A 22,961-nucleotide genomic window follows, 5' to 3' on the forward strand; every position below is an offset into this window, starting at 1 on the left:
AATCAAAGTTAAATTATATATTAACCAAAGCCAAGAATCGCAAGACAAAATCAAAGTCAAGAAGGATCACTGAGAGTTCAATAACCAAAGAAACAAAACAAAGTATACAATTTAAGGTCTGACGGGCTTTGGAATCCGTGTAGTCGATAAGGAAGTATTCTGTTGGATGACCTTTTATCCCATTGCATTATGATTGGCAGAACCACAACCTCTTAGGACATGCCCACTCTGGGATGGTCCTGGCAACAGGAATGAAAATGTCACCAATGGAATGAACAAAAACAGTGGCCCAAATCAAAAATCAAACTCATAACCAGAAGTATTTACCAAGAATAAATCAAACTAATGGATTCCTTGAGGGAAAAAAAATCAAATAATAGAGGCAAAAGTTCACACAGAGAACCCCTAAGTGAGATGCAAAAAATGTTCAAAGTAGGTTACCCTGACAGAAACAGGCAGAGCGTGTGGCACACAGTCTAGTGTTGTAATCCCAGATTATTTCAGGCTGGCCCAAAGAGATGACCTGCAGGATGTCCAGCTGTAAAGTACAACTATCCAGGCAATTCAAGAATTAAAATGCAGGTCACATTCATGTCACATTTCAGCTTTAGTAACACATACAACAGTAGTCTAAATTCAATTTAAAAATGTATGATTTCATGTGATTTTTGTTGTTTACACATCTCATAAAAATTTGGATCTGCTTCATACGAGTAAAATATTAGAATTAGGCTGCACTGTAAACAGTTTTTAGGGCACATCTATACTTAGCCCATCAGCCTAATAGGTATTCTACAATTACAGTGACATCAAAATTAAAGTCTTACCACCAAAATAAACCTTAAACATGTAAGTTTAATTTGGTTCCATGAAATGAACAGACTCCCCCAATATATTCACAAATGGAAGTATAACAATTATCTTTTAAAAAATACTGTGTCCACACCAGCATTTGCAGAGAAGGCAGTATGACCATCACCATCAACCAAACATCATATCAGAAAAGTTTTTAAATGATAAAATCAATTATAGAGAACTGTTTAGCAAGCCGGGACTGAATGTGTTATCAATCAAGTTATAGTTTGTAGTGAACAATGGAGGTATTTGCCACATTTGAACATGTTTTAATGTAAGTACACTTGACGATTTTTTTTATTTTGATCCAGTTTTTGCATTTGTATTCAAACACTATATGCTACAGTCTCAGTGTCATGTTGATTGTTTAGTACAGTAAAACAGAACTAGATAGATAGCTAGATTAATAAAGTATCTATCTATTTATTTATTTCTGTTTTACTATATCTCCAACTGGTGGTTTATTATTATAGTTATTGTTGCTTTGTGAAAAATGAAGCAGTACAAATACAAGTTTCAAGTAAATAATTCACAAAGATTTGGTCATTATTTCAAAACCCATAATTTTCTCCATAAATCTAAAATGCAGAAAAAGCCTATAAATATCTTTCAGCAAGTATTGTAAACTTCTGTTGTGTAGCATATTGTCTATCAGGCTCCACAAACTAGTCAGAGTTTTTAATGCATTGTTAAAATAAAAGTGCTGTTACCTCTATCTACTGCTGAATCTTTCGATGCCAATGACCAGGCTATTGAATGTGCTTATATAAAATTCTTAATTATATCGTTCTTCATTACTTTTTTGCCCGCCACAGAGTTTATGTCAATGCCTATGCACAAGATAAATGCTCATAAGCCTTTCTGAAGTGTTCAAAGCTCAAAAAACTATTGGAAACTTTCGTGACTCTCCAAGAATCTGAACTATGATAAAGAGTTCTTCAACTGGTCCACAATCGAAATGGAACCATGTTGATCCTTCTGAATTTGAGATTCGTTTTTTGGACAAAGTCTCTGTTCTACTACCTTAGCATAAGCTTTCTCTGCTGATGAGTGTCGTCACTTGGTAATTGGAACACAGCCCCTTGTCCTGTTTTCTAAAAATGACAGTTGCTACCCCAGTATGCCTGGGTGCCAGTCCTGAGGTGCTGACCACACCATTCACACAGCATAGAAGAGTTCTGTTAGACTAAATGATCCTGTTTTGTAATCACTGCAGCAACCTTGGCTACAGAGGTGGCCCTCAACCCCAATTAAAATTAAGGGCACTGACAGAACCTGCTCTACTCCACCTGAAAGTCCTTCTTCATTACCTCATGGTAACAGATTAAATTGGGAACATTTCGAGGATTTTTTTTTTTCAAGATTTTAAGATGATCTCCCAACACAGGTAGAATACCTAGAGTGAACATATCATCATTTTTTAATTATTTTTAAGAATTTTCTAGGAAGATGGTGGCATTTTTATAGTGGTTAGTATTGCTGCCTCAGAGCTCCAGAAATCCATTAACTGTCTGTGTGAAGTTGATGCCTTTCCTCTCAAACCCCAAATATTATTTATTTTAGATTAACTGCATCTCAATGGCACCATATAAATCTTTAACAGAAAAGGCATGGTCTGAAATGGACAGAAGGAGATTTAAATTAAACTTTGTAGTTTTACATGTAAACTGTAGGAACAATATTTTGCATTTAATGTTTCAGACTATTGCTGATTTCTTTAATGAAAATGCTCTAATGTAATATTTAGAAATGCATTTACTTCAGAATAAGTTGTTGGAAGGACTGATGAAATATTATTCTCATTGATTATACGGTTATAACAAGTTTAGTTTGTTACAAATTGTTACTATTAAATCTGTTTTAGGCAATTCAATATGTCAGGAGTGTGGGCTCTTTAAAGAATGGAGGAGTAGCACAGACCTCGTGTACTGGATTATTTGATTTCTCCATTATGTTCTCACTACTCATATTTAAAAAAACTACGTTTGTTTTGTTAGTAGAGTGTTTCTCAATTTACTACAGTGCACTCTGATTCTTAGAGCACCCGCCTGGCTGTGTTAAGACTAGAATTTCCCAGGGGAGAAGATGCTGCAACTGGAAAATCTTCTCATACATAAATCCATGCTTCTACTTAGCCATATGTTAATGAGTGGAAAAGCCTTAATATATAAGAATTAATGGCAGCGCTTTATGTTCTTCCAGGACTCTGCCAGAACAAGGTTAACTATTCTCAGATATGGCAGTGGGATTTAATCAACTAACTCATACTAGTGAGATAACACTAAGGTTAATTCACTTTAACCACACACAATTACTAGCAAAGACATAATGAAATAATAGACTGTCAAAGGCAAATAGTCTAAAGGGGATTTTGCAATCACGTTATAATTGGACATGCCTTGTGTTTATTTGGTACTGTGAAACATGATCTATCTTTAAAATAATAAAATTTTCTTCTTTTAATATTATTTCCTTCAGGGAGAGGTACACATTTCTTAGTGTTGTATGTAAGTGAATGATACCAAGTAAGAACTCTGAAAGTAAACCTTCATGAATAGCTGTTGCCTTGTGTTGAAATCCTGAGGAAGCCATCAAAAGTTCAAAGAGATTGTTACATGGTAGATTATGACAATCTGCACAGAAGAGAGACATACTGTATATAAATTGAATTTTCAAAATGGGAACATTTCTCATAGTGGTAACTTTGCAAGATAATGAAGAAGATATTACAAATAAGATTTATAACAAGATGTTATGTAGTTCAGTTGTATACATACAACATATATTTAAGTTTACAGGAGACCAGTTAAATAAATGTCTTTGTTGAAATAAATTAAAGAGACAAAAGTTTAAAATTGAAAATGCAGTGGTATTAGGAATAAAATAACATTTATGCTTCAAAAAACATTTTTAAATACAGGTAGTCCCCAGGTTACGGACATCCGACCTACGAATTACGAACGAGGCCACAGCTGCGACACATACGCCTCAGTGACTGCCGCTCCGTCATCTTCGGCCTGGGGATGCTGCAAGCGGTGGCTGGAGGGGGTCAATTTCGCTGTTTGCACAGTGTAGTGTCCCTCGGGCGGCTGACGGTGACCCGTGGTCCATAGTCATCGGGGCCACAGCTATCACTCGTGTGCAGAACAATGTTTTGCTGCCCGCCCACTACACCACTGCAACTACTGCTCCTGACTGGATGCAGGCTGGATGAAGCGGAGGGGGGCGTTTCACTGCCCACCCAGCACACATGGCTGGTAATGCTGCAAGCGCTGACACGGTTGTGGCTGAACGGAGGCCATTGAGGGTGACCGGGGCGGTGGGGGTAGCATTGTAGTGTGTCTCGGATGGCTGCCTGTTGAATGGGAGTGGCGGTGGGCGATTCACTATCCGCCTTTGGCCGTACCATGTTCGTTCTCGGTGGGCGGACACTGCAGATAGCATACTGTAGTGGAGGTGACTGTGAGGTGGGCTGGTGGTGAACCGCCCCTCGCCACCCCCATTCATTCTCAATAGCAAGCCTGCTTGTACTGTTACGCACATAGCAGGAAGTTGTCTCCTGTCAGTACATCCAACGTGTTGATGACGGGTGCCTTCCTGCTGTAATAGCGTGTACAGTGCTGTGTAGAAGAGCTCATCTTAACCTTTTGTCTTCACCCTTCAACAATGTCTCTGAAACACAAATCTGATGCAAGTGCTGGTGATACAGTAAAGAAGAGACAAACCATCAAATGGAAAATAAAGTAGAAATAATAAAAAGGTCAGAGAGAGGTGAAACTCCATCATCATTCATTGGCAGAGCACTTGGTTACAGTCGGTCAACAATAGCATTTATTAAAATAATGTACCAGTTCTGACTTATATACAAATTCAACCTTTGGTACAAACCTACAGTCCCTATCTCGTACGTAACCCGGGGACTACCTGTAGTAGGATACAAATTAACCATAATGCATATTGAAGGTTGTGGCAACATTTAGATTTTTTTTTTATTTCATCACAACACTCTTTTGTTTTCATCTTCATCTGCAATCTCCACAATTTTGTGCCTCTTATTTTCATTGTAACAGCCATATTGTTTTATAAAGTTTTTATATCCATTGCACCAGTCACACGACACAGAAGTCATGTGACATATTGCAGTGTTGCACTCGACATACTGTATATAAGTCACTGACACTTTTTCAAACTGTGTGCTGGTGAAACCCTATGGCTTCTTCCTGATTGTGGTGGAAAAAAATCCAACACTTCAAAGGTTTGAAAGTAACGATGTCTGGTGGATTACAGAAACCATACCAGCCATGAGCTCGACACAGCCAGCAGATGAAGGACACATACAAGCATGGTTTTAATCAGAGAGGTGTGATAAGAGCCTAAGAATACTCTGTATGTTAATTCTAGTATAATGGTAATCATTTTGACATCAAAATGATGCAACAAATAAAGTAATTAAATTTGTTGTCCTAAACATTTATTTTGTTGACAATACAGCAACCATTTTGAATATAGTAGTGCTTACCTGCGCTGAGTGCCAAAGAGATTCCTGCTTTTTGTGTTGCTCTTTAAGGTAGTTTGCTATCCTTAGAAGGATGGCTCATCATTGCTACACTGGTTGGAAATGCTATGCAACTTTGGCAGGTTTCCTGTTTTAAAAGGCTCCCCTGTAGCTGACTCTGAAGCTGCTTATATGCATGATGTGATGCCAACTCATTCTGTCGGTGACATAAAGAGCAAGTATCCATAGGCACTGTGAGCTGGCAAGCACTGGTATGACATTACATGATGTTATAAGCCGCTACTGATTATGTGACAACTATTTCATTTCAGGGGATTTTTGCTGTGAGGCAATGTGAAAAAATAAAACTTTTCCAGCGGTGATTTGGTAATAATTGTACTAACAGGCAGAGATAATTAAAACAGGATTTAGGGAATACATTTGTGGACTTGAACACACATAAGGGGGTTTATAGAGTATGCCTACAGGAGCCTAGAGTATTAATTACACTTTATAAGTTCCAGAACCTTGATTTTCCGGGTGTTTCAACCTTACAGCCTCTGTTGTATCCTTTCTCTGTTCCACTGTATTTAATAACAGGAGGAATTGTACAATAAAATGTAGGTCATTCTAGACAACAAACAAGGGGCAGTTATAAATGGAATACTTTCAAAATGAAGAAAGAACTTTGTGTTTAAGACTATTGTCTCCTAAGCTATCACAGGCTAAAAAAAACAGAATTTCAGAACTAATTAAAACATATATAAGAATCACTTCCTGAAAACAACAAAGAAAAGTTTGGAGTGGAATTATTATTTGGTTATATTTAATATACACAGCAGGCCATGGACTCCACCCAGTAGAGCGTATTTTGGAAAAAAGTGGTTTGCAAAAGTCTCAATGTACTTTGTTGGACTGAACAGTATAGTTCATAACATCTCAATCTTTCTTTATTTCTTTCTTCACTTCTTTTTTTTGCACAAAACAGACAGATGGGCTTGTTTGTACAGAATCCTATTTAAACAGGATCCATATGACAGTGTGAGTCATCTTGCCCTCCTTTTCATTCTCAGCTACCACAAAAGGAGAAGCAGACTGTTTACTGTACAGTACACCAGCATGTTCACTTGTTCAAACGCACACACACGTTCACATGTCTAATATCTAATTAAAGATGATGAAGAAAGCAAACATATTCCAAATTAAAAAGCATATATTGTGAACTTCATTCTGACCAAATTATAAGATATGGAAAACCAATACGTACCTCATTGGTTGATAATACGGTATCTTCATCCAGACTAAGCACTGCATCTGTCTGGATTATTCCATAGGGGACAAAGCGACTGTTCATAGCCTGAAGCAGACACGAAAAAATTAATTGGCCAAGATCTTCTACAAAATAAATAAAATTAATTTTAACTATTTTTTTTTTATCATGGCCATATGTAGTGTTAAAATTTAGCATTTTGTAAATGTTATGTTATTCTTGGTTTATAAATACACTAGTTACCATATGTTTGACTACCTTGAAAATATTATAATTTTCTTTATCTTTATACTTCACGAGGTGTTTCGTACCTTAGAACCTCTTTGAAAGCTCAAAAATAAAGAACCAAGCTTTAATGAGGGCGGATTGGTGGCGGTGCTGCCTCGCAGTTAGGAGACCCAGGTTCACTTCCCAGGTGCTCCCTGCGTGGAGTTTGCATGTTCTCCCCATGTCTGCGTGGGTTTCCTCCGGGTGCTCCGGTTTCCTCCCACAGTCCAAAGACATGCAGGTTAGGTGCATTGGCGATCCTAAATCGTCCCTAGTGTGTGCTTGGTGTGTGGGCTGGCACCTTGCCCGGGGTTTGTTTCCTGTGTTGGCTGGGATTGGCTCCTGCAGACTCCCGTGACCCTGTAGTTAGGATATAGCGGGTTGGATAATGGAGTCTTTAATGAAAATAACATTTCGTAAACCGAAGAGGCTTCTGCAGCAATTACAACACCTAATGTAGTAGGAATAGATTAAAATTAGATAAATAGGATCAGATTATATTTAGAGACAGAAAACTAAATATGAGCACTGATAACTTTAGAGAGACTGCTATAAATACAAACATGCTGACAGTATTTATAATAACAAACAAAGACACAATCTCTCATTTTAGACCTTTTCATTGAAAGTGTTTTGTATAAGAAATTACATCCTCATGATAAAAAGTGAACCAAAAGATAGTTTTAGCAAAAATGATCAGAAGGGCTTGAAATTGTGCTTATACCTCCTAATGAGATACGAGGCGTCAAACTAACTCCTTTTCACAAAACTTCACAAAAATGGGGATCAGTGATATAGGCATGTGGAGTGCTATTTTATGCTATATCAAGGGTGCTGATGGTCCTAATCTTTAAGAAGGTTAAAAATGACAAATTTCAAACATGAAGCATGTGGGTTATCGTTTTAGACTTTTTCAAGGTCAGTGATTATGAATGTGATATTATTTTAATTTATTTATCCTTTTTTAGGGAACCAGCCTCCTCTGGCAAATGACACATTTCTATTACAATCTAAAAGAGTTAGACTTTGAACATTTAAATTGAATCACACATTTTTATATTTCAAATATACAATTGTTTATTATGTAGTACCTCATGAAGTAAATCATTACATTTGTTATGAACACCCTAAATTAGGATGATTTACATGAATTCAGAATTTTTGCTGCTGTATAAATCTCCAGCATATCTCTCTATTATAAAAAAAAAAAAAAATCTTGTGACAATACAAGACTTTTTTCCTGCAACGAGACGTGATCTTTTGAAGAGAGACAGAGAGACACTTTCACTTCCTGTTGGAAGCAAGTCCTGTGATACACACGCAGAGCAGGTTAGAGATAATGGAAGTAGGACAATTCGAAAATCTCACAAAAATGAGAGCAAACATCGCATTAGCACAAACAAATGGAAAATATAACTCGGTGAAATAACGGAACAGCGAAAAGAGATTGAATAGTGTTTGAGGATGTCTGGGGGAGAAGAGAGACAAGGCAGTGAGACAAAAGGTCGGCTGCTGTATGAAGATCACGTGGCATGGCAGCAGCACCAAGCCAGCAGCTGGTCGAGCAAAGAGGAGATAAAAAAAAAAACTGTTATTTGTTTCCCATTGTATCACCGTTTAAGAGGGGTTCCGGAGAAGTGACTGCATCTCCTTGGGGTGCCTTCAGCCCCCCTCTTTGCAATGGCACGTAGTGATGACTGGGGGTGAGGTGTGGGAGAAGGGGTTGGCAAAGCCCCCTAGTTACCTATAATAATTGAACTTCCTATATCTAAACACTTATCAAGAGTCCACTAAAACCCCCTACAAGATAGCTGATTTTGCTTGGCCTAATAATATAATGAGAGGTGAAAAGAGTATTATTTTTTTCCTTAACTTTATTTTTATATTCTCTTCTTACTTCTTGACTGAATTCTAACTGCTAAAATAAGAAACCCTCTTGTGTTTATATTATGCATTACCTTTAAAATTCCTTTCTAGCTGCTGTTTTATTATTCAGCTTCCTTTTTAGCTATTGTTCTGGTGTATTCATAACGTTTATGGTTACAGGTCATGGCCATGGCCAGCTCATCCATACAGGCAAACTAGGCAATTGCCTAGGGCGGCAACTGAGCAGCCGCAGCCAAATGTGTCACATTAAACTATTATGCAACCTATTAGAAACCTGCTTACAGAGCATGTTAACCTATCAAGGTCTCTCTAATCATGTTGAATGGCTTTGTAACGAGTCTATCCCAGTTCATTTCGTGGTGCCCACCCCCAAAATAAATGAAACTGGTGCCAATTTTGGTAAATGTAAGAGACTGTTGACTGAAAACATGGTGCGAATGATAAAAAGTTTCTGGCTGTGAATGCAAAAAGAGAAGAGTATTAAAAGTACAAGTGCACCAAAACAAAAAGATTAATTATTTGGATACACATGTACCCCAAGATATGAGGGGTTTCATTTAATACTGTTTTCCAGGTTATGGGGCATCTTCCTTGTGGTTGTGAGAATCAGTGTGCCAGTTTTGCACTCTTCCCATTCAGGCACATCTGTACAATAACGTATACTATTCTTGTTTGGGCACAGGCACTTTACAGTATTATCATCATTTGGGCAATACACTTAAATAAACATGGGAGATACAGAACTGAGTTTCAAAGAATTCCTCTTTCTTTTCATCTTTTCTTTCTCCATCACCCTCTTATTCACTTTAGTAATCACCAGCCATGCCACAGCAATGATGCTAACTCTTCTCTTCATTCTCACTTTTGTTCAGTACGATACTGATGCTTCCATTCTTGGGTTTTTTGTTGAGTTACTGGCTTGTTTTTCTCTTTAAAAGTAAAGGACAAATACCAAAAATAACAAAAAATACTGTGCATAATAAACAATGAGTATCATATGTTTGTTTAGTTTATATAAGTGTACGCTGCGTAATAAAGTGGTTATGAATTAACTTAATCTTAGCTGGAGTCTTTGATGAAAGGAAAATGCCTGTTTAGGATACATTTTGCTAACTGCTAACTTTTGAAACATTTGTACTCATTTTAATGAAATTTGATGTCATTTTAGGAAAAATGGGCATCAGTTCTGGCACTCAGGAGGGCATATTTTCATTCCATTGAAGTTAATGGGGATTATGTTTTCAAATTTTTAACATTTGCCTTATAAGGGGGTTTCAGGAGTACAAATTGTTCATAATGTGGGGAAACTATACATTGCCTTAGACATAACGATGATGATAATTCTCTATTGTGAAGTCACTGATTCTGCTAGAATCTTTGCTTTGCTGCAAGCAACAGTGGGCACAGAGGAGGTTGTGGTGAAAAGGACAGTGGTAACAACAGCTATCCTGCACTTTTGAATTGAAGACAGGATTTTTGAGCAATGGATAAACAGACTTCCCGTTTGTTGACTACTTTCATTTTCCATTAAGTATCCACCTTAACAAAAGGAACAATGCCTATGTGTCTATCCCATTGCTATGCCCCTGTCATTCAAAAAGATGGCAAATCACAAAAATGTTTCGTAATAAAATGCATTGCATTTGTCATTCTAATAGGTGGTGCATCACAAACATTAACACTGCTTTTACCAATCCCCTACCAAATGGCATATAACAGAGATATATGCACTGCCTGGTGCACTGCAAACATTAATGATGAGATCTACTTTGATGATTTCAATTTCAAAGCATCTTAGATGAGAACGAATAACTCTAACATAACATGAAACATAATTTACTTTCAAATTATTATGGTTTATTCTTTTTTAATATGGTTAATTACTCTTATGTAAAATAGTTCTATTATGCATATGTAACAATTCCCATGAAAATAAAATTCTGTTTAAATTGTACAACCGCATCCCCATATGCTAGCAACAGAACCGCAAAAAGGCTAGCGCATAGCGAAGCAAGCAGGGGGCAAAGCCCCCTAGTTCATTAATATAATAATGCTTTTAAAGCTGTGTATGCATACTGTGTATGTTTTTGTCTTCTGTACACTTCTGGTTTGTGTCCGATGACATGCATGAGAGAGAGAGAGAGAGAGAGAGAGAATGTGTATGTAATGAATTATTATTATAATTATTATTATTACCAAGAGATTTGCATTAGCACAGAATGTGTGTGTACTGAACCATCATTAAGGTTTGGAAGTCTTCAAGTTGGTCACCACGTGTACTTTAAATACTTAACAAGCGTTTAAAGCAGAAGTTCTGGAGTGATACAATATTTACACAGTGTGTGTTACGGGTAGGTACCTATTACATATGTCTTATATATATATATATATATATATATATATATATGTTACTGCCTATTGTTGGTGATACTGCAAATTCAGTAGAGCTATTACAGTTGTGTTTTCCTGTTTGGATGGCTTCTACACATTCCCACATAACAGAAAGCTCATTTTCTCACTCCCCCTTGAATCCTAGCCTTTTATTCTCGCCACAATGAGTCTCAGTTCATCTCACCTTCTGAGAAAAAGTCCACATGATCTTTGGTAAGGTTTTTCATTGCATACGGATTTCATTTATATATTGGAATCATGTCTTGGACCAGGGTAATTTCTGGGAAGACTTAGGGAAGCTAAGACTGCTGATCCCTGGTCCCTGTAATGCATGTGAATAGCAAGACCTCTAGTATCTGTATTGCCTCCTTTCAGCAGTGCTTTATCTCTTTCAAGTTAGATCTCTCTGCTGTCTTTACTTTTAAGGCACCCATTGCATAAGCAAAACTTGCTGTACTTGCCTAAACTTTCATGCATACAGTAAGTGTGCCCACAGAATTCTCGCTCTCCATCTTTCTTTCTCTCTCTCTCTCTTTTTTAGTTTTCAAAGGCCTTTGACAGGCTTTTTTTTATCCATTATCACCGTAATGGCACATTTACAGCTGGCAATTTCTTTGCCCAGCAAGTTTTCAGAATAATGCTTCTTTTTATATTTTTACCATTATTTTAGTAATGTCATAATCACTAAAATTTGAATACACAGATGACCCGTCACAAAATATAATCAGCCATACTGAGTTATTCCTGTGTTGCAGGGTGCTGAAAATTATACCAGCAGCAAGGATGGAAAGGCAGGAATCATTGTAAAGAACTCCCACACACATACACATACACGTACAGACACACTTACCGTATGCACACACACAAGACTGAATAAGTGACAGTTAAAACTTAGCAGCTTTCTTTGGTCTGAGGGAGGAAATCAGAATTACAGGATTACAGTTTTACAGAATTACAGTTTATGTATAGTAACTAAGAATTAAAACAGGTTTCCAGAGACATAAGATGGCAACACTAGTCTCTCTACCATTTAACCCTCTAGGGGAGGTTTTGTACAAAGTGCACATTTTAACAAATGTTCTAGCTATAATATATTTTGTCAATGACAGAAAAACTTCACCTTGCATTGCCATAATCTGCCAAAGAATTTTAAAATTAATTCGGAGCTAATTAGCAAGCTTGTAGGAGGATTAGTATTCACATGATGAAAGGGTGGGTGGTGTGACAGTTTTTAAATTAGTTACCTAATTAAATCAAATCAGATGTCAAATGTTCTTAAAAATCTTCTGTGACACTAAGTCAATCTTTATTCTGACTTACAGCAGTAAGGTAGTAAAATTTCTACTGGAAGGCAGCAAAGAGAATTACACATTGCCTGCTGATTGATTTTTATTATGCTTTAAATCTATATGAGTACACAAGAAAATTTGTCACTCTTGCTTTATTCAATTTTATTTTGCTTTAATATTTTAGTCTTTTCCACATATTTTTCATTAATTCCATTATAAGAATGACTCAGTACTGTACAAGTGAAAATAAAGTATGTATAAGTGTCCCACACAAGTTTCATGTTGCTACCATGAAGACCTAAAGGGTGAATGATGAGGCTCAGATGTAATGACAGTCATAAACAGGTAAAAAGGACAAAGAAAGGCAAAAAAGATGTTAGCAAAGGAAACTAGTTTCACTGATTGGAAATGACACAGAGATGAGAAAAGTATGTAAACTGCTCAGGAAACAGATATGTTGATTCTGAACCTGTTCTATGGAGATGTGTACTGCACAGACGATTTTTTTTTTCATATTTCATGATGAGCTGCAGCCACTGATAAGCTAAATATCTCACACTGCTGACTTGGGGACCCAACTGTGTCATGTTGAATGGCAGTTTGTCCTATTCTTGTTAAGGTATTTTTGTTTAATTGTCCATCGGTTGTTTCTGTCTATTTAGCCACCTAACCCCAGGTAGCTGCATTGCTTCTGTTTGGACTGTGTAGACAGAACTACATTAGCCTAAGCAGCAACTGCTTTGCCTCAATCTTGTCTGCTCAGCCAGCTGATCCTCAACGAAGATGTTATCTATCTTGTTTCTACTTGTCATGATCTGGACTTTTGTTTAAATTTTTACAACCTTTGCCTTAACCTGTAAAGTCTGTACATAAAAATCAAAACAACAAAAAAGGCCTAGCATTACTATTGTCAAACAAATCTCTATTGACAAATTCTTCTATGTTTCTCAACTATAATTTACATCTTGTGCTTTGGCTTAGGCTATGTGAAAAATTTTGGTTATTGATTGTAATCTGTCTATGTTTCTCAATCTACGTCCTGGCCTTTGTTTATCTGTGCTATAGTGTGCCAACAATGGAGAAGAAACCTCAAAACAGCTCACAAAAATATTGATGCAGAAGGTCCATCCTGGGCGCTCCGGTTTCCTCCCACGGTCCAAAGACATGCAGGTTAGGTGGATTGGCGATTCTAAATTGGCCCTAGTGTGTGCTTGGTGTGTGGGTGTGTTTGTGTGTGTCCTGCGGTGGGTTGGCACCTTGCCCAGGATTGGTTACTGCCTTGTGTCCTGTGTTGGCTGGGATTGGCTCCAGCAGACCCCCATGACCCTGTAGTTAGGATATAGCAGGTTGGATAATGGATGGATGGATGGTTTTCTAATTTTATTCAAAAACTTAAACAACTACCATGCAGAGATTTCTTTGGAATTATCTGCAAACTCAAATGAAGAGAAAGTGTTCATCATGCACTGTATACTTCTGACCCCAGACGTAATCCTCCGCGCTTTACCGGGTCCATTGCCTAGCAACATAACATCAATAATTCCACAAAATACGAAGATGATGTTTGAATTCTATAACCGCAAAAACCTATATTTGTGTAGCAGGAAAAACAATACAGGTTCAATGTAATGTAGGAATAATGAAGCACACTGAATAATAAGGAAATAATGCATACCAGTCCAAAAAATGTGGTTCCTGTCCTCCCATTTACAACTTAGCAACTTATTACTATTGCACTCTATCTTCTGACTCCATCCTTACGTTAAACTGTTGCTGCCCTGTGCAATTAATACATATGCCCTATGTGCCCAGACCACCACCCACAGCTTAGGTAGTGGCCGTCATAATCCAGAGTGGCTGCTGTCTTGTTCCTACCTCTGTCTCACTGATCATCTGGCAGGAGGTAGAGCCGGTCTTCTCTGATGAGCTGGCTAACTTGTTTAACAAATTTTTCACATCATGAAAGGTAACTGACATAACTAATTCAATTGCTCCTTTAATAAACAAATATTTAAAAAACCTGGTAGTTGTTTTACAAGTTTAAGACTTATAAGAGATTCTAGGACCACATAAGGGTAGACTTTTATTTGATTAAAACGTTAGAATCATCAGTATACTGTATTGAACTAGTATGTTGAAATGGTTTGATTAAAACACGACTGATGTCTATTCTCTTTTGTCAAACAGTTCCAGATTCAAGTTTTAACACAAGAAAATGTAAATCACCAGTTTGCCAATTGAGTGATTATGATTTGTTAACCAGGGAGACCCTAAAGTGGTCCATGGAATGAAGGACACAGTTAATTAAAAAGAAATGGCCCCTTGATACATTCACCAAATCAACTGTCTTGACTTTGGTTTTCTGTTTAGTATGAATGTTGACAAAATGGCATTGTTTATGATTGAAGAACTACTCCAACTATCCACTGATCTGGACTCCAGTAAAGGCTTTGTTTATCATTTTTTCTACAAACAAATGGGTATAAAGTTTAAATTGCAGTTGAAAAGAATTACTTAACCAAAGTATCCTGCCTCTGGGACAGCTAATTTGTTCCCTGTAGTTTGGGGCATTGTACTTTCAGATGTCCTGTCCTGCCTATCCTGTACACACATTTACTGTAGTGTGCTCTAAGGCTAACCACGGTCTTTCCCAAATCCACTCATGCTTTCATCTGCTTTTGACATTGTTGAAGTTGAGGGTTTAATGATCTTTGTTCTTTCTTTCTTTGTAAGATTCTGGTTTCTGGTTTAAAACTAAACTAAAAACTTCTTCCAATGAATCATTCATAATGTAATGCTGTGCTAAATTTCCTAAATTTCCTTAAAGTTTATGAAATCTAATATAATCTGTTCTCGATTGGCTGCCTCATCATTGTCTTTGATCAAGCCTATAATGGTGGAATCGTCAGCAAATTTTATGATGGTATTGAATCTGGCCATTGTCAAAGATGAGACAATAGAGTCGAAGAAAGGTTTAGGGCAGCCACCCGTATAATTTTTCCTGGCTGTGAAAGAGTTAAATTGGGTGTACATTGTGAACAGATACGAGTCCAAAACAGAACTGACTTAAGGAGGCAAAGATGGTGGTTTTAAGGGAGAGCAGAGGAAGTGAGATCATCCGGGCCGGAACTGGAAATGAGTTCATCAGGGCCGGAAACGGAAAGTGAGGTCATTGGACCCAGGCGGAATTTGCCGTAATCGGTCTGCAGTGAAAAGTAAGAAAGGGTCAGTACACTCCACCACCCCCTGGTCTGTTGTGGAATTACCCTTAGTCAGGCCCTTTAGTTGCCTCCCATGCTCACGTGTGTGACACCATACAGTCATTGGTGAACAGATGGTACAGTAAGGGACACTGCTCCGAGAGGTGCCAGCATTTAGGATCAGCTTGGAAGAGGTGTATCTACCAATTGATATGTGCTGGGATCCATCAGTCAGGATATCCAAGATCCAGTTGCACCAGAAGGTACTGAGACCCATGTCAAGGAGCCCGGAGATCTCTCTGGACAGAATTACAGCATTGAAGTTAGCTGTTATCTACAAATAACAGTCTGACATAGAAGCACTTTTTACCCAGATGTACTAAGGTGCTGTGCAGCGCAGTGCACCCTACTGCATCCTCTAAAGACCTTTTGTGTTTAATAGCAAACTGCAGGGGGTTCCAAGCTGTGTGTAATAATGCTCTAAATGTGTCCCAGTATTAGTCACTCAAAGCATTTCATACAGTAGTAATTAAGGTCAGGGCTACTAGATGACAGTCAATTCCATTAGTAACTGCCATACTATAATTGTTAATTCTGAAATTTCAGCTTATAAATCATTAACTTTTGTCTGCAGAGCAGTCATCTTAGTTTTCAACTGTTTCGTCCTCGAGTCATTCATTTTTAATAATCTGGACCTATGTTGTGACCATTTTGATCCTTCCATAAAATGTGATATTTGCTTTAAGTGTAAAGGACTATGCTGAGCAGGGGCATTGACAGCCAATGCCAGCCCCAGGGAAAAGAAGAGGTGAGAGGATGAAGAGCATAGGGACAACATTTGAAGGTGAGGTGGTCCCTGTGCATTTCATCCAAACACTTTGGCCACATCCTTGTGATGCCTCACACAAATGTGTAAGAAGATGGCTGTAGTAAGGGGTGGTGCATTACTAACCAGTTCTAAAAAGGTCACCAGCATGCAGGTACAGACAGGTAAAAAGTAAACAAAACATAAAAAGTAATAAAGCATCAAGATAAGTGGCACAATTGAGGCAATACCTGGGCTTTTACATGTACAACTGATTTTGACCTGTGACCTTTGACTGAGCCTAAAATCTGAATGGTCCATTATAACTAAAAATTAGTAGTTAGAAAGATTTTCTTTTTTTTTTTTTACCGTGTCCTGTTCGGCTGTGAAGCAATCAGAATTGATGTCTGAATGCTGGCGACTAGCCTTACAGTTTTTCTCTCAGGTGGAGCATTACAGCTTCTGCTGACGTCACGCCTGATACCAAAACTTTATTAAAAATATTTTTAGATGTTTTTAAGATTCGAACCAGACACGGAGACAAAAGTGAAAGAAAAAGAAGAGAGAAAAGGAAGAGATGGAGGGGAAGGGGGGGGGTTTCGTATAGAATAAACAATAAATGAACCAGAATCCGCTTCTAGACCTGCAGAAAGAGAGGGGGGGGTGAAACCACAAGACAAAAACATTGCTGCATCAGCTACATGAAGATATATAAAAGTAAAAATGTTTGCTGACAATCATACAGTAATTATTACTAAGGCATTTAGGGCCAACCACAACCTTAGGTCATGTGCTGAAGATGTCCAAGTCATACTTATGAAATCACCATGTGAGCACCTGTGTGCGTACGCACACTTGTATGTGTAAGGTTTCTCTATAGGAGCATCCAATAGTGAGTGTGAAGGGTCACAGACCTGCCCCCAAAAACGTGCGGAAGATGGAGGGAGTTCCAAGCCCAGAGATCCAGAGGTCACCCCAGAGCACGGAGACCCCAGGGAGGCCGTCACCAGAGAAGCCCCAAACCCCCCTCGAGAGGAGCAGAGGATCACCCCGGGGGGCCACAACCAGCAGCCGGCAGAGTCCCGGGAGATATCAATGGCAAGCCCTCAGGCCCGCCCGCAGCCGCTCACCCTCGAGTCGGCCGGGCCCGGAACCCAGCAGCCCAGGATCCAAGGGCGACCCACCCCGCCGAGTTAGAAAGATTTTCAAATAACAACAAATTTTCAGTTTTCCTCAAACATTTTCTCTAGCCCTTAAGATTCTTAACATCTGCTACTCCAAAACAACACCTTATATTTTTTTATTCTTCTAACTAGATCTCAGTATATGCTGAGGTACTGGATTTAAATCTTGAGCCGATTGTCAGACCCGAAAAAAATAAAGATTATGTCCTAGTTATAGAATAGCCAATAACCGCTTCTTTTCAAAAGTACATTTGGGGGGCTGTATGGGTGTGTCAATCTGGTGTACACATATTTAGGGACATGACTGGTTTATGATAATGCATGTTGGGAAAAGGTGCTCCCAGAGCATTGGGTTTCATGGGTGCTGCTGCTAGGTATTCATTTTGAATGTAATCCCATTTCTATGATCTTTATAAAGAGGACATTAAAATGAAATTTATGGGAACATGGTGGCTACCTATATAAAGTTATAAAGTAAGATGACAGATAGCATTTTTAACTCTTGGTAATATTTGTTACTGAGGTGAAAGCAGAGAGGATTATGAGTTTAAGTAACAGGATGATTGATGTATGGATAACATTACTGTGGATATGACATCAGACTAGGTGATAAATCAGAAGATAAATCCTTGGTTTAAGTGTGGTATCAGCCTCTATGTAGTATCCAAAAGTGTGAGACTGCAAGTGTAAGAGCTGTAAGTGATGTACCTCAATAAGGTTTCATGGCTTGAACATTGAGACAGAGTGAGGAAACTGACAATTCGGGGTGACCTGGGAGAAAGACCACATTTATTTTTAATTAAATGAAGCCTATCTGAGGATCTAATGAATAGAGCTATTTAGCTTTCCCATGAGAAATTTACTTGAGTATAGGCCACAGAGAGCTGATGCTTGGGCAGACATAAGTAATTCTAGAGGAATTTAATCTGCTTGTATGGGAGCATCAGTGTGTATGTTGTTGTGAAAATGGAAATCTTTTCTGACTTTGTAAGACTGCTACTAAAGCAAGCTTGTACAGAAGACAAGTTTCAATATGTGTAGATGAAAAATGTGACTATGATTTTTCAGGATTTTGCCAGGTTTTAAACACAATGCTATTCCAGCTATGTTCTAACCTGCATATGAAATGCAGATTCATTGAAGATGGAATATAAAATGATATGCTTTTCTTTGTTTACAATACAAAATAAGTCATTACCATTTCGTTTTTACCGCTAGCATCAAGTCCCATATACAACAAAATCTCAGTTTTTGCCCTCAGTATAGAGAGTGACAAAGCAACTTTTATTCTTTATCAGTTCAGCTTAATCCAGTTTAATGTTGTCAGGGACCAGGGCCTCATCCAGACAGCATCTATTTCAGGGCCAACTGAGGCGCACACCACATTCAGTCATACAGAGCCAATTCAGAGCTGCAAATTAATTTTTTTGTGTATTTTTAGGATGTTGGATGGGAAAATTGGAGTACGAGGAGATAAACTTGCATTTACCTGAGGAGACTACACATTAGCAGAGGCATGTCATGATCTTAAAAGACGCATATATAAATATGAATTTACAGGCTGTATTGCATTTAACTTTTAAAAACACATCTGGTGTTCCATCAGTCAAGGCAGGCATGTGTCACTCCTCTCTTCAGTTTACTACACTGTCCTCTTATAGCAGCACATATTAAATTGGGTCTGCTCCTATATATATGGAGACACTGGTTAGGTCCTAAGCTCCTTCTCAACCACTCAGATATGTTGATAAATGTTGTCTGTAAATGGCCTCTCTGTGGGGTATCAAATCTCAGTCCAGACTCTTTTCATGTGTAGCTTGTAGCTGTTGGAACTAGCTGCCCATCTCCATTTGAAACTCTGGCTCCCTCAATGTCTTTAAGCAGCATATGAAGACTGTCTTGTTTCATGAATTTCTATCTAAATGATATCATCTGTTAGGTTTTGTATGTAAATCTGGGAATTGTAATTCGCTTACTTGTGATAATCAGTTTTGTACCTTTGTCCTGTGACACTCGATTACGCTAAGCAAATAAAGATAAATGTAAATATAAAAAAGCCACATTCAAAATCAAAATGTCCCTGATGATGATGCCTACATTCATTTTGTTACCCCTTATAAACAAAAACGTTCAGAGAATCCCAGTGGACGTAAGACGTCTTAGTGCAGCTTACATGAAAACATACTAATGCACACAGAAAGCATTAAAGCCTGTTGAGAAATAAAAAGAAATGAAAAACGTGTAGTTTACCTGTAGCTGTTTCATAAAGAGCACTACAAGGCATTTGGTATGTCACCACAGGATATTATTTTCCACGAGTCTGCATAAGCCTTGAAGCTGAAGAACTCTTGTAATATACTTTCTTTTGACCTTGTCAGAGAAAATCTAACTGGTTCCTTTGAGAGAATGTGCTATTTTAAGCTCTTGTACCCTACTGACAATATTTTTGGCCTCGTGATCCAAATTATATTATGCTTGGCTTCTTTTCTTCAGCCCTTTTATCAAACCTGAGTCACTTACTGTACCATTTCACAGAAATATCTGGCTTCTATTCTTATACTTTACTTCACCCCCTAAGAGTCTCAGCTCAGTTTGTGGATGAAAAGGATAGATGTTCAGCGAAGTGTTCCAATTATTTTAGTTCTCGGTGCATTCTTGTGCAGGTGTCATCAAGGAATAAAACATAAAACACGTAGTGGAAATAAATGTTACAGAGGCTGTATGCACAGGATGTGAGCTAGCACAAAAACTCAGCTAATTACCTATTAATAGTTTCCACAAAATATTCCAAGCAATTTGATATGTTCGATTTATTTAATGTATTTGGATGGGGTAAATTATTCTGGTATTTATTTCATTAACAGGAAGGAATGGCGGCTCACTTATCTGTTAATCTGGAAATAACAAAAAGGTGTACAACTCTGTTACACTAAGATCTTATAAAACAGTTTCAGATGGCTCCAAATCTAAAAGTATGATCTATTTATGTTATGTTGCTTAATTCTGATATTAACAGAGGCAAATGATCATTTTATCTTAATTTTCACATTTAAAAATGATTAACTTTTCTGTCATTCTAAACTGGGCAATATATTTAAAAATCCATCCACCTTATGAGCCTGCCTTTTCATTATCAAGGCACAAGGAGCCAAAACCTAATTAGATGCCATTTGCTGCAAGATAGAAATTAACACTGGATGGGTTGGCATTTCCTCTCTGGCGACACTTTACCACATGCCCACGCCTTTCCTAATTAAGAGCTGCCAAATGATCTAACACATATTTCCTTTGAAAATCACCAAAAGGGTGAAAATGTGCAAAGTTAACAAGTGATGGAGCCATGAAAAGAACCAAACTGACCTGACCACTCTTACATAACATAACAGTCTAGACCCTGGTAGCTGAAATTCAGCATTATGTGTGAGCAAAACCTAACCAGCAACACTGGACACAAGGCAATAAACGCACTAAATATTGAACCTGTTCTAGAGTCTATTTTGTCCAAATAAAGGTTCCTAACATTCACTAGCCCACTCCTTCTTTAGGGAAGAGGCCATAGTTTTTGATATTTGGCTGCCTCAATCATCCTAGACTGAAAACTCGCAGATAAGTACCCCAGAAGAAACACTGTTACTTGGAGCAACTTATTTATGACTACAATAAACCAGAGAAACTGCACGTGGAGACATGCTTTGTTGGTTCACAATTCCATAGCTGCCACTCACTCAACTATAGTGGGGTGGAAGTAACTCACTTCAAGGCATTTCAGGTAGCTAGGCTGCCTCAAACCTAAAACATTATTACACATTCAATAAGTTTCTCTAATTGCAAGGGCCCTGTGTGGAGTTTGCATGTTCTCCCAGTGTCTGCGTGGGTTTCCTCCGGGTGCTCTGGTTTCCTCCCACAGTCCAAAGACATGCAGGTTAGGTGCGTTGGCGATTCCAGTGTGTGCTTGGTTTGTGTTTGTGTGTGCCCTGAGGTGGGCTGGCACACAGCCTGGGATTTGTTTTCTTCCTTGCACCCCGTGTTGGCTGGGATTGGCTCCAGCAGCCCCCTGTGACCCTGTAGTTAGGATATATGGCAGGTTGGATAATGGATGGATGGATGGATAATTGCAAGGGCTGGGATCCAAAGCATGTACTCCTAAACACATACTAATGTCTTTCTGACATTTTTAATGTTGGATTATCTGAATATGTTCTAAATATCATAATTTAATTTCATGCTAAAACTCCACATTTTGCTGAAACCATAGACACTGTTATGAAATATCCTACAGTGGTAATTTAATACTAACATGGTATTTTGAAAATAGTATAATTGAAAGCTACTTGGGATTTTAAAATCGAATAGAAGCATAAATTAATATTTGATATATTTGAACTATTGATAAATGTTTTACTCATATGATTAATTCTGTATTGATAAACATACATAACAAAATAAAAAAAGTAAAAGTATGAGAGTTAAAATGATTGCTCAAGTAATGATTTTTGAGGTTTTTATTTCCCCTGACATGAGAGCACTTACATTAAAATACTGCACAGGTGGAAACAACAACACAGAATTCTATTCATTGACTTTAGTCCTGTTCAGTATTAGTGACATCCATATTCAGTTTACGTAGGCCAATATATATTTATTTTTGTATACTGTGTCAGGCACTTGCAAATAGAGAATAACTAAAGGGTTACAAAATGGACAGTATCACTGCTGAGTGAAAGAGGGCACTGTTGGTAAATTCTTCTCCTCTTCTACCTCCTGGACTGAATTGTCCCAAGAGCACTGATGTCACTTCCTTTAGCTCTCCACTAAAAGTGAACTCCTAACTATGGGTTTACCTTAGATGGACTACTGTCCCATCCAGGATTGAACTCTTTATTACATGAATTGAAGTGGAGATAATCACCCCCTCCATGTCATAAATCTGGGGATTTTGCTTGCTTTTTCTGGTTTATAATGTCAAAGGCAGAGCTTAAAGCTGATGGGTTGAAGGCCAAAGGACTTTCCTGAACTAACAACTCTGATGTTGTTTCAGGAACAACAGAAACCCAACAATATCAGATCAACTAGTAGAATGTAGATTTACCTTGCTCTCTCCATCAATGAATATTATAGGCACTAGGGTGGAGGGCCATTTATTCTTTAGAGGTAAAGGCTTGTCACAGTTCCACAGCATTATAATCTGAAAGAAAAAGAAATAAACAGGCAGAAAGTAACTGGTACATTTATAGTAATGTGTTACCATAAAATGTATGTTTGATATCATTTTACATTATTCCCAGTTCACATTTAAACAAACAATGGGATTAAGTTGG

At 37.9% G+C, this 22,961-nt stretch overlaps 1 protein-coding gene across 1 annotated transcript in view; it reads right to left on the reverse strand.

Annotated features, from left to right (window-relative positions):
* LOC120526106 (exostosin-1-like) overlaps positions 1-22,961 on the reverse strand; it is a 366,860-nt gene that overhangs the window by 14,354 nt on the left and 329,545 nt on the right. Inside the window, exons 8-9 of the mRNA XM_039749029.1 lie at positions 22,733-22,828; positions 6,618-6,707 (exon numbers count right to left, since the gene is read on the reverse strand). Coding sequence (XP_039604963.1) covers positions 6,618-6,707; positions 22,733-22,828 — 186 coding nt within the window. The remainder of the gene's footprint in view (positions 1-6,617; positions 6,708-22,732; positions 22,829-22,961) is intronic.

This window comes from Polypterus senegalus, chromosome 3, assembly GCF_016835505.1.
Source record: "Polypterus senegalus isolate Bchr_013 chromosome 3, ASM1683550v1, whole genome shotgun sequence".
NCBI classification, from domain to species: Eukaryota; Metazoa; Chordata; class Cladistia; order Polypteriformes; family Polypteridae; genus Polypterus; species Polypterus senegalus.